Genomic DNA, 12,888 nt, shown 5'->3' on the forward strand with positions numbered 1-12,888 from the left:
GTTGTGGTTTAGATAGCAGAAACAAATAAATCAGCTCCTCTCGTTTGGCCCTTCAGGCTCTGAGGTTCAAGTAGCCACAGGCTGTTGTCATATATTTTACAATGGTTTATAATCTAGTTAAACCAATCACAATCAAGAAATCGTAGTTCAGAAAGTGCTGTGGGTAGCATTTTATTGATTTTATGACAGGAGCCTGGGGGCCAGTAGAAAATGTGAATGTTATGGAAGGACTTTGGACATTTATACTTTAGGGTAAAAGTTACTAAAAGTAGTCAAATGTATTTATTGGGGGGGGGGGTAAATGAAAAAAAGGACAAAGTATACCCAGGAGTACATGTTTCCTGATACAAGAACCACTGTTATGCTGAATATTGTTTAGTGAGCTTTGGTATTGCTATTTAATGGCAATTATGCCATGAAAGTCAATTAGATCTGCACGACCAGTTATTGAAAGATAAAAAAAGCTGACAAATGGAGCTGATCAGAAAAAGCTGGAGGACTGAAGCTCAACTAAAAAGTTGATTCCACAAGTGAAAATGCAGAATTAACATCCAAGAAAATCAAGTATTACTCTGTTGTTTTTCTATTTGCCTTTTTTTTTTGTTTGGAGAACTGCACATTTTCTAAACTCAGTGGTAAAACTCTCTTAATGCATTTATATTTTCTAATAATTTGTTTAAAATATTTCTAATTAAAGTCAACCAAAGTGCAATTTTATTCACAGAAGTTTATTTGTATGTGCATATATTTACCTTTTCTTTCTTTTTTTTTTTTTTTTTTACAAAAATACAAACACTTTTATTTTTACAAATAAATATTGCAAGAATAGCACAAAAAGTATCTGAGCTTCCCAAGAAGCTCAGGTTTTGAAAAAGACAATATCAAATAACTTATTTTGTACAGATTCATAAGTTAAAAGTGGCTTTTTTCTCCAACCACATGAAAACCTGTGGCGTGGATGATGGCCTAAAATGGCATACATTCATGTTTGCACTTGGAGTCAAAGAGGGCATCAAAAGGGAGCTTTTCACAGGAGACTGCTGGGAAAGTTTGTGCACCGGATTCCTTTTAAAATGAGCCTTTTCAATTCCAGAGCAGCGCAGGTAAAAACCTAAAATCCTCTTTTTCAACTTTAAGTCTTGAGTGCTTCTAGTGCCAAAGCGAGGATTCTTGGCAAACTGCGATAGAAAGATTCATTCTCCAGGCCCACGAGGCTGTAAAATGTCAAGGGCCGTCCCCCCACCACAGCTTTGATCCGTGCCTGATAAAGTCCTCGATCATTCTTTGAGTTTAGATCCACTAACACCTTAAAAAGACAAAATATCCTGTTAGAGATCAAAGCTTTGAAGAAAAATATCCCAATGCAAAAGCAGAATCTCTTCATTCTGTATGTATAGGTAATTACCTCCTGGAAGCTCATGTGCAAATTCCTGCTTGGGATGTTTAAGACCCAGCTGTAAGAGTCTCTGATTCGGACTATCTGCTGTGAAGACTCCCTTAGTCCAGGACAAACTGCTGAGACAAAAAAAAAATATTCCAGATTTTTGGAAAACAAATGGTAAATGGCGTATACTTATATAGCGCCTTTCTTCCTACAAGGACAAAGCACTTTACAGTCACAGACCCATTCACCCATGCACACACACATTCACACACACATTCACACACTGGTGGCGGCTCCGCTGCCAAACACAGGCGCCCGCCTACCAGCAGAGGCAAGGTGGGGTTCAGTGTCTTGCCCAAGGACACTTCGACTCATGGGCGTGCAAGGCAGGAATCGAACCTGCAATCTTACGATCATGGGTCGACCGCCCTATCGCTGCTCCACAGCCGCCCCAAATCCACTTTTAAACAGTTTAAAGAATCACTCCAATGAAAATATGTGTTTTTGGAGCTTTTAAAATGTTCTTGTGGTGTTATTCTGATGATGGAGAACACACATTAGGAAAATTACACTTAAAATTACATTTCTGATCCTTTTTTATTCAAGTTTCTGTGAATCAGTAGCAGATGAGATGATACACTAGGCTGGCCACAAGCTCCCTGCCCCCAAATTTTAGCAACGGAGAGGGGAAGGGGGGCGGGGTTGCGTCACACTAATGGTCCTGCCCACAATTCAGGGGCAAATTTCTAATGGACTGCTGCTCTACATAAACCATCTCCTAGAAAATGTCACCTTTTAACATTTTGGATAAAATACAGCATAATTATAATAAAAAGACTAACGAGAACACCTTTACATTAGATCAAAAGATGATTGGAGTTGATCTTTAGTTACATTTCTATCATAAAGATGAGTGAAACTTACTTTTTCCACTGGCAACAGCTGTCTGTCTCTTTTGAAGAAGACTCCTGTATTTTCTGTGAAGATTTAAAGGTTTGACAGGGTGTCTGGGCTGAGAAGCATCTGTGTGAGTTTCACTGATGCCTTGCTGGATGACAGGAACTGTCTGTGTTGGAGACTTTAGTTGTATTTTTTTTATACTTTCTATATTTGCAAATGTAAAATCCTCTGATGTGGTTTCCTCTGTTTCTCCGCTCAGCACAGCTTCACCTTCATCTCTTGTCCTTATCTTTTGAGTTTCACTTATCCGGGCAGACAGAAGTGACCAAGGTTCTTGGATTTTTCCATTTAGGGCAAATGGATCAGAAAGGCTTGGTGTGCTGGTGGGGGAGGCAAAAAAAGATGGATTGTTTGGAGGAGCTTCCAGGAGATGAAAAAAGTCCAGGTGCAGCATGGGAGGAGGAGCTTTAGAGCCCAGTTTGGAAAGAAGAGAGGAAATTATAGTTGGGTATTGTACGGTGAGCCGCTGTACCAAGGAATCTTGTGACTGTTGGTAACAAACAAAAATAGAACATATAAAAAATTACTAACTAGTTTATATTAACTTTTACTCTCATGCATTTTATTTTACTACACTTCTTTTCATTTTTATCAAGTAGATGTTCTTTAAAAGTTTAACAAATACAATTGAATATCTGGCAAGCTGGGGTGTTATTTATTTATTTATTTTTAACAGCATACCTGTGAAAACAGGTAGTCCTCTTGTCTGTCGGCTGTAGATGAGTCTTCAGGATGCAGGTCATCCACATCATCTGCTATGTCTCTCAGGTAGTTCTCCCAGTCGTCCACCGAGGATCCGACATTCCTGAATAGGGCTGGTAGATCCAGCTCTGCTGACTTTGCTGCACCAACATGTTCTGCAAGTAATTACCAGTATTGGATTTTACAAAGAAGCTTGACCTCGGTGACCTTGGTCTCATCTTGTATCAGGTGCTGGGGTGAAAGAGCTTCTGTCTCTTTGCTCAAACATGGAACAACGCTCTGTACCTTTAATCTGCGTGAGGCTTGGAATCACGCGGAGGTCTCTCTTCTCTCTGCTGGGAGTGAAAGCTGTGTTGTAGATGTGCTCCACAAGCTGAGGCAGAGTCTGTGTGAAGAAAGTCAAGTCCACGCGATCTCTGATGTAATCCTCAGCCCTCTGGAGCAAGTCCAACAAGCTCTGCAGGAAGGAGCGCAGCTCTAGGTGACGGAAAGTGAAAAGGAAAGAATATTAAATAACCTCTCTGTCAATTAAAACTCAACTATGCACTGGAGATGTGTGTTTTAAAAATATGGAATGACGGAAATCAAATGGATCCTAATACAAAAACAAGTCGTAAATTCATGATTTGATTTTTCTGTAAGGTAAATTTTTTTAAGCCAATAACAGCTTGAAGTGGGTGTATTTCCGAAATTGTGAAATATCACTTTTGTTAAGTTAAACCACTGAAGTAAATTTCTTTCTTAACCGATATAAAGTTGGATTTAAATAGAAATTTGGGAAATGGATGAAAATGTAATTGTAAATCAAATCGCATAGTGAAGTTGCGAATCAAAACTGGGCCGTCAGTACTTTATAGTCTGTACTTTATAAAAGCCATCCCTGTTGTGCTGTGGAAAAACCTCAATCCACAGACTCACGGCATTTCTTGAAGCGGTTGAGGCACTTTTCTTCAGCCAGTTGGGTGCAGGAGCTGACAGACTGACCCGGAGGACAGGTCAGTGTGTAAAACCGACACAGAGAGCCAAACTCTGACCGCTGCTCCTCCTCTGTCATGTCAGTTGTCTTCAGAAGATCTGGACACGTTGGCTCCCGGCTTCCAACTGACTCTAAAAAGAAAAAGCAATGTTGCACTGTTCTGACGTCTAATTTTTGTGAAGTTAATGTTTTCATGAAAATTTAGTTTTATTGTGAAATCTCACTTTGAATCTCGGCTTGAATCCAGTCAGAGAAAGCCGTCACTCGCGTGTAAACTCCAGGTTTGCCTTTCTCTCCACAACCATCTCCCCATGAGGTGATGCCATAAAGTTGGAAGCGACCTGAAATAAGGTCCTGATAAATCAGGGGGCCTCCAGAGTCCCCCTACAACAAAAACAACTATTTTTAAATTGCTTGTTTCCCAAAAATGTATTGATAAAAGAAGTTTACATTTTTTTTCCAGTGATTTTATTTAAAGACCCACTCCAATGATAATCATGTTTTTTGTGTTTTAACATGTTCTTGTGGCATTTTTTTAATGACGGAGGACATATACGAGGACAATTGAGCTTAAAACAGCATTTCTAAATGTTTCTTATTGAAAAATTTTTGAATCAGGAGCAGATGAAAAAAATGCCGTTTGAAAAAGCTTGTAGCTGTGACGTAGGTGCAACAGTCGGAAGGCGACGAGCTTCATGCTCTGCTCCATTTCGATGCATCCACTTGCAGACTAATAGATGCATGTTATGATATTGCTCGCCATTTTTGTTGCACTGGTAATGTTAGGTAGGGGCTGTTAGGGGCTGTGATCTAGCAGGAGAGCATGTAAACAAAGGGATGATTGGAAGTTAGGGCAGGCTAACAACATAGGTTACTTGATTTTGGCTAAAAACGGTATAATCATAGTTAAAAGGTCACTGGGAACGCTTTTAAAAGAAATCAAAAGATGATTGGAGTGGGACCTTAATATATAGTTGAACAAAATTTCTAAATAAATATGAAAAAATGGGTTAAGAACGAGGAGATGTCACGGAGAGGAGGCCGTTCTACTAACCTGGCAAGAATCTATCCCCCCAGAGAGATAACCAGCACAGAACATGGTGCTGGTGACCAGTTCTTTCCCTAGAGCGCTCTTACAGGTGTTTTGAGGCAACAGAGGAATTTTGGCCTCCATCACCACGTCAGCAGATGGACCGTCTAAAAGTTAGGTAGACACAGATGTACACAGTATTCTTTATCACATCAAACAAACATGTTAAAAAGACTTGATGCAGTTTGGAATTCACAAATAAATTATTGTTTAATGGGAATGTAACGTGATGAAAACAGAGACATTTACAGACATTTTTACTGTCTGATTGTCATAATAATCACTCACCCTCATAGAGGGACCCCCATCCTGCTACCAGACATGGTGTGCCTGTGGGGGGGTCCATGGCGGAAGGAAGGCAAACTGGGGTTACATGTTCTGACAGGATCACAGGGGATGTAAGCTCTACCAAGGCGAGATCGTTGTTGAAAGTCTTTGGGTTGAACTGCAGTAAAACAGAGAGGTTTATCAGCAAAGAGTGACTGCAAGGTTTCAATTCCTCATCAAGTTACTTATCTATGAAGAAATGAGTTGTTTACCTTTGGATGAGAAATGATGCGGTTCACTTTGAGAACCTGCTCATCAGGATCTGTCTTGGTGATGTCAAATTCCCCCACCACAGCTGTCCAGGAGCTCTCGCCGCGGCTGCTGCACAACTCAGATTCAAACGGGAAAAGCAACATGAATGGACGAAAAGAAGTACAATAATGCATCATCTTAAAAGATGCATTATCTCATCTGCAATATCTGTGGTCAGACATTTACCCGGCAAAACAATGTGCAGCTGTGACCACCCAGGAACTGTCCACCAGGACCCCTCCACACATCAGAGCACCGTCCAGCTGCAGATTGACCAACCAGGGCCAGCTGCCTGGAGGAGCGGGAGAGCCACCCACTATCCTGGAACGAGGTTGTGTGATGTTCTGCACAGAAGACAACTTTCGACCACACGCTGCTGCAAGGGAAGACGTGATGCAAATCAGGTACAGCATTTTGAGATAATCAGTGAGCATCTGCATCCTAAAGAGATCGGCAGTCCTCATGCGTGTGTCCTCTCACCCTGTGCCTGTGTCTGCGTTGCAGGTTCCAGGTTCTGCATTGTGTTGAGCAGGCTGCACTGGAGTACGCGAGCACTGCAACTCTCCCCCATGATCCTGATGCAGCTTTCAGTGTTTACTTCGGTGGGCGGGCAGCGGTGCTGATAGTACGCACAGACCTGACTCAGAGCCCAACTCCGCTCTGCCTCGGCCTGGAGCTTCTGAGCTTTGCTGATCACATCGCAGCTGGGCTCTGAGGAGGCACTAGATGGTGACACTGTTGCACAGGAAAAGGATGCAAATGCTTCATGAAGACATGTAAAAAACTGCAACAATTTGCTCAAATGGAAAAGAGTATATATATATATATAATTATTACAGCAGGATCCGGACAGCTGTCCACAGTTCTGAAACAGACAAGGGACACAACCCCGGCAGCCTGCCTCTGCCTGGCTTCTCTCAGATGATGCACGCTCCAGAGTGGACAAAGCACTTGCCATGGCTGCTTCCAGAACCACAGTGCCACGATCAGACAAAGCTGAGAAAAGGAGAAACTATATTAGAAACATTATTTCCACAAGAAAACTGGAATCCAAGATGGCACAGAGATGAGGACAAACGCAAGGCAACACATTAAATATATGATCATGATCCTTAACTATAAACAAAATGAAGTTTCTTAATTTTAGCATGTTAACATAGTTTTTAAAACACGCTTGGGGCAATATCCAGATTAGCTGGAGTATGAATGTGAATGTTGTCAGACTTAAATGGGAAGGGCTTGGCTGAAAGATCAAAGACAGAACATCTCGTTCATGGCATTGAAGACTGTCATTTTCTGTGGGAACACTAGGTTTGGGAGCATCACAATGAATCCGTGCAGCTATTAGTTACGAGTGTGCACCCCCCCCCCCCCCCCCGCCCCCCTTGGTCCTTCTCCTCTTTGAGCTTTATGCCAGCATTTTAGCAGAACCAGCTCATGCTCAGCATGCTAGTGAGGCTTCTACAGACGCTTTCATCCCGCCGCTGACCCTACAGCCCCCTCTGTGTGCAGCACCTCATCCCGGGAAGGGCCAACCACAACAACCATTCTGTGGAGGACTCAATTAGAGAGGCAGGGCAAACTTTCAGGTTTTTAGACGATTGATGGTCGCTTAGATCTTCAATATCTCATAACTTTTGCAAAAATGAACCTAAAATAATAATAGTATTAAGTATTTATAAACTACCCTTCTATCAACTGGAGCTTTTTCATTGCTGAAGCAGAAAATTTGGAGAATGTACCTTTGAGGGCATTCTGGGGCATTCTGTAGACCTCTCTACCTGCCGGCGCTCCCAGGAAGCAGTCCAACCCCATGAGCAGCAGAGATAGCAGCCTCAGCAGCATAGTGTCAGAACATCAGACCTCCACTCCACAGGTACAGGCGGGATGACTCAAGAGGACTTCCTGGAGATGAGGCTGCGCTGCAGATTGTGTATTGCCTGGTGGCTCAATGCACTCGCTGACTGTCTCCCTCCTCCTGACTCTCTGGGCGCTCTCCCACACTGTGGTGCAGGGCATCTGTCTGTAAGTTTACTTACAGGAACAATAGATGCCTGGAGTGCTCCCTGGTATATATAGAGCCCCAGAGGGAACGCCGGGGGGAGGGGGAGGGTGGTGGACGGGAAAGGGAGGGAGAAATGCTCTCATGGCCAATACACAAACAGATGAATTCATTAAGACTGTGACAGCAAATTGCCAAAGCTGGACACCACAAAGAGGTCCGGTTCTATGAAAGGGAGGGCAAGAGAGATGCGGCCAAAGAGGAGTAAGTGGGGGGAGCAGAAGGAATTGGCTGGAAAGCAGGGATGGGGGTGTTGTTTGAATTAATTACTGTCGGGGAAAGAGGGGGAAACTTTTGCAGATAATGATATGCACTGATGTGGCTCCAAGTTAGAGAGGGAAACAAGAGGGATGCAAACCGGCGTCTGAATCTGCAGAGTGGCCTGAGAGGGGAGCCCAGGACTCCAGGAGGAGGCTGAGAGCGAGTTAGAGCCGGAGCGAGGGAGATGGAAGTGTCTGCCATCCGTGGCCCTCAAAGGGGGCTTTGTCCCCGCTGTCCCTCTGAGAGTTCCCACATCAAAGCCGGCCCCCGGGCATCACTTGGCTGCCGCCTCCATTGATCACTTACAGTCTTTTTTCTCCCCCATTAAAATATTGTCAGTTCACATCACTTTTGTCTTTCTCTGCTGAACTCTGCTTTTGTTACATAAAGATACAGTAATGCTCATGAAATCCACTGTTTTTATAGATTGATGCTTGTTTTATTTTCAGGTTTATGAAACGTTTTGCAGATGTTTGCAATTATTTCAACCACGGAAAGTAAACACATTTTTAGTAAAGACGTGTTTTATTTCTGATAATATTGTTTTCTTTTTTCCTTCATGTAACTATGTGTAGATTTTTTGGAGGAAAAATATTGTTCTTCCAAACCAAATCTTAAACAAATCTAACATTTTTTTTATTATTTATTTAAAATTTAGAGATATGTCTTTTTCCTCCATGCAGCATTTACAAAAAATGTGTTTTTTCAAATATTGTCATGAGAAATTTGGTCCATACAGAAAAAGAAAAATAACATTTTTAAAATAAAATTGCAGCTTTTAAAACAGAGAAACAAAATGTACAGTTGTTGACATCAAATCTGAAGTAAAAGAAAAATGCTTTTTATTAAAAACGAAACTAAGCTTTAGTTAATTAGCAAATGGTATGTTTTCAGGAAGTTGTTTAGCGATATTTTTTATAACACTGGTGCAATAAAGTTTTAATAAATTTGTCAACATTTGTGCAAGTCGTCCCACTTAAAAAGATAGATGTCTGTCATGTTCATCCACTTAAACTGTGCGAGACGGAAAGTAAAAGAAAGTATCCAGGATGTTGTATTGTATTATTTATTTTCTATTACTTGTGGTATGGTGCTGAAAATAAGTATTTGGTCAATAAGAAGTGCTCATCTCAATCATTTGTGATGCAAACCTGTTTGTCAAAGACAGAAGACAAACATTTTCTGTAGGTCTCCAGAACTGTGATGTTTTGGGGTTGTTGCTAAGCAACATAGATTTTTTAACTCCCTCCGAAAAATGTTTTATTCCACTGAGGTCCACAAACGTAACTTTCTAGAACTTGCTTTCACTCAGACACTCATTTGATGCCCGGGCGATGGGATCATTTTCATGCTGGAAGGTCCAGCCACGTTTCATCCTCTGTATACTGTACTTGGCCCCTTTCATCCTTTTGTTTATACAAGCTAGCCACCCTTTCCTCTTTGCAGAAAATCAGTCCCAAAGCACGACAGTACCACCCCCATGCTTCAGTATGGGTATGGTGTTCTTGGGTTAGCATTTTTCCCCCTCCAAATCAGGCGATTGGCATTTATTCCCAAAGTGTTCCACTTTGGTCTCAACTGAACACATGACATTCGCCCAGTCCTCCTCTGGATCATCCAGATGGTTTCTGGAGAACTTAAGATGGATCTGGACATGTGCTGGTTTAAGCACAGAGACCTTTGAAGAACTTCAGGATTTGAATCCATGACAACAGGGTGTGTTACTATAGTAACCCTTGTGACGGAGGTCCCAGCTCTCTCACGTCATTGACCAGGTCCCCCGTGTAGTTTTGGGCCGTTTCCTCGCAGTCCTCAGGTGAGATCTTCATGGAACTCCAAGTGGAGGGAGATTGTCAGTGATCTTGTATTTCTTCAATTTTTCAAAGATTGCTACAACAGCTTACTTCTCTCCAAGCTGCTTGCTTTTTGAAGATAGACTTATTTCAGCCTTGTTCAGGTGAACAATCTTGTCTCTGGTGTCCTTCCCTGGTGATCTTTATAAAAGAAAATCTTTTCAAACAAGACTCACTGTGCACCAACATGATGCAGAACAGGGCATCTTTACTGTTTGAATGTAAACAGAAAACTGGAGTCAGCTTTGAGCCAGCTGATTGGCTGAACAATAAGGAGAGTTTCCAGTAAAATCTTCCATTTGTTCCGGCTGCCGCTGCTGCTGCGGTGGGGGTCTTGGGGTGGGGATGGCTGGGCACTCTCCCTCCTTCTTGTCACGCTCCACCATCCATTTTAGAAGAACATAAACACTCACCTGAGCACAGGTGTTAGCTCACCTTTGCACTAACAGTTTGCATGATTGAATGACTGAAATATTTCACACTAGTTGGTTTTAAGGCATAAGTATGCGTGTGAACACTATCTGTTTTGTGTACATGTCGACAGGTGGACATTTTTGCAGCTAGCAGGTGTGTTTATAACATTTGAGTGTGTGTGTGGATAGGCCCCGCCCTTTTTGTACTACATTTGAACCTTACCATAATGATTAACAACCAGTAAACTTGTTGCTTTATGCTGCTTCATGGTCTTACCCCCCTTCCCCTCCTATTATCACCCTCCTACCCCCCCTCTCTCTAACGTCCCTCTCTCTTCTTCCCCTCTTTCCTTTTCCGTCCGGTCCAACACCAAAGATTTTCAAACATGGTTGAAATTAATAAAGTTTGGCCTCAATTACAAAAGGGGTTTATTCAGACATACCTTTGGTTTGTCTGAAGATTAATAACCCCTCTTGTTAAGTAAAATATGTCCAACACAAGAGGCCCTCAGCTCTCATCTGTCTGCCTAGCTGTTGGACAGGACAAGTTAAAAAAAAATAAATAAATAAAAAAAATCTTCCATTTGTTGCTGTGTGAATGTGTCAAATATTGTAGTCTGTTTTGATCGTCACACAATCCCAAAATCTAATGTCATTGAATCTACACTGAAACCTTAGATGATCTATTTCTTACACAAAAAAAGGAAGTTGGAAAAATGTCTTTAGTTCCTTCGGTGTAGGTATTTTTGTGGTGATCCCAGAAACCCCCACTCCATGCACCCCTGTGGCACAATGACTCAGAGATCTGGGAGCAGACTCAGGCCGGGCGGAGTGGGAACCGTAGGGACTAACGGGCGGCACTCTTTCATATCATTCTTCTCTTCCTCCATCTGCCTTTGATGTGCTTTCATTAATTTGCCTTCTGCTCGCTCTTTCATTTTTCCATCAAGGGTGGAGCTCTGCCTTTTTCTCCTATCCAACAGGCCCTTTCAGTTTACCTTGCTTCATTACTTAGCAATCTGAGGCCACTAACACATTACTCCTGTGCTGATTCAGAAAGCAAACATCTGCTTATTAATATTAATTTTAAAGCACCAGAAGGTCGTTTTCACCTCCTCTCTTAAATCAGAACCAAACAGCTGATTTGAATCTTTGACCCAACATCTAAACCACTTTCTAAACACCTTTACTTGAACCTTTTTCAACTGCTAAAAGTTTACAAAGTTCCCCCAAAACCAGTAATGACCTTTTAGATAGTTAAAGTTTTCAAAATCTTTTTGCAGCTTAAAGTTTTTCCAAAAAACTAAACAGAAACACTGTGACTTCAACTTGTTGTCTAAACTGAATAGCTGCTCCACAAAGTGATTTTCTTAAAGAAATTAGAGGTGTGGTTGTGTTTGTTACCGCATTGAGCAGCTGCTCGGAAATGGCATAAGATGATTTGCACGAACCTATCAATGTGACGCAGAATACACAGTACAACACACACTCCCATGAGAATCTTTAAGAATAGTGTTGGATAACACCCAGGTATTGTATTCAGTTAAAAAAACCACTTGCCCCATTGTCTCAGGGAGAAAACAATTGAAATCTAGGTCAGTGGGGTACGCAAGGGAGAGGAGTTCCCCAACATTTAAGCTCAGACAGACACTTGAACCCCCTGACGGCGAGCTCATCTACAAACGCTTTGCATAAAGGTTATTGTTAGACATGCTGGTAATTAGACCTCATTATATCCCAAAAATCACAGCAAACACCAAAAAAATGTCAGTGTTTTCATCATAAAACCTCACTTTTATCAGTGAAAATGTGTCTGCGTGTTGAATGTTGAATGTGTTTAGTTGCAGCTGTTCCACTGCAACCAGAACCACAAACACCTGTTGATTTGTCACAACCTGTTGCTACAGTCACATGCGGATCGAAGCTGCTGCATTTTACCTGCAATCACTTCAGTTAAAAGAGTAAATTAGAGCTTCTGTTTAACTGAAAAATGAAAAACCTTTTTGTTGACATTTTTCATGATTAAAAAAAGAATCTGTTCACCAAATTCTAATAACTACTTCCATGAACATGAAAAAAAAACATATTTTATTGCAGTTAGTACTTAGAAGTGTGACACCTTTTTTTTTAAAGCAAAGCATTTTTCATCCTGAAGAACAAAAAGAAAACAACAATGACCAACATGGACAAACGTTCACCTCGCTCAGCTGCAAACTTTCTCCAAAAGAGCAGACTCCTTGTTCAGATTGTAGAGCAGCTTCAACTGTTTTGACAAGACTGACATCTAGTGTTGCTGCCAAAAACTTTTGCAACAGGACAAAGTTTAGCATCTCATTTGTTCTGATATTAACCAAAGCTTCATTGTGGAGACATGTTTGATAAATTGAGAATGTATGGACACATGCTATGCTAACCCAAATTAAATTTATCCCCCAAAATATAATCTTTCAAAGTAGATTAAACAGGATCAATTTCTACTTTACTAAATATTTTACTTTTACAGTCTGCCTGTTTAATTTGACTTAACTGAGAGAATATGACGGCAAAATATACAGGAGGAGTTTCATTTACGTCCAATAATATATTTAAATACAAAAAGATTCCTCAG

At 41.4% G+C, this 12,888-nt stretch overlaps 1 protein-coding gene across 2 annotated transcripts; it reads right to left on the reverse strand.

Annotated features, from left to right (window-relative positions):
- Window positions 1–712: 712 nt before the first annotated feature.
- Window positions 713–7,740, reverse strand: prss56 (serine protease 56). Of its 2 annotated transcripts, none has more exons than XM_020711041.3 (14): window positions 7,434–7,740; window positions 6,529–6,687; window positions 6,172–6,426; window positions 5,878–6,067; window positions 5,652–5,760; window positions 5,401–5,557; window positions 5,077–5,219; window positions 4,247–4,406; window positions 3,965–4,153; window positions 3,332–3,523; window positions 3,026–3,201; window positions 2,309–2,831; window positions 1,406–1,512; window positions 713–1,306 (listed from the first exon to the last, which is right to left on the reverse strand). In XM_020711041.3, the coding sequence occupies exons 1-14, from the start codon at window positions 7,534–7,536 to the stop codon at window positions 1,133–1,135; spliced, it is 2,637 nt and encodes an 878-aa protein (XP_020566700.1). In that variant the 5' UTR covers window positions 7,537–7,740; the 3' UTR covers window positions 713–1,132. The 2 variants fall into 2 exon arrangements, with proteins under 2 accessions (XP_020566700.1, XP_011485069.1); XM_011486767.4 differs by having other exon boundaries at window positions 1,406–1,515.
- Between the last annotated feature and the right edge of the window lie 5,148 nt (window positions 7,741–12,888).

The sequence above is a fragment of the Oryzias latipes genome, chromosome 17, assembly GCF_053564925.1.
Source record: "Oryzias latipes strain Hd-rR chromosome 17, Olatipes_Hd-rR_3.1".
In the NCBI taxonomy this organism is placed as follows: Eukaryota; Metazoa; Chordata; class Actinopteri; order Beloniformes; family Adrianichthyidae; genus Oryzias; species Oryzias latipes.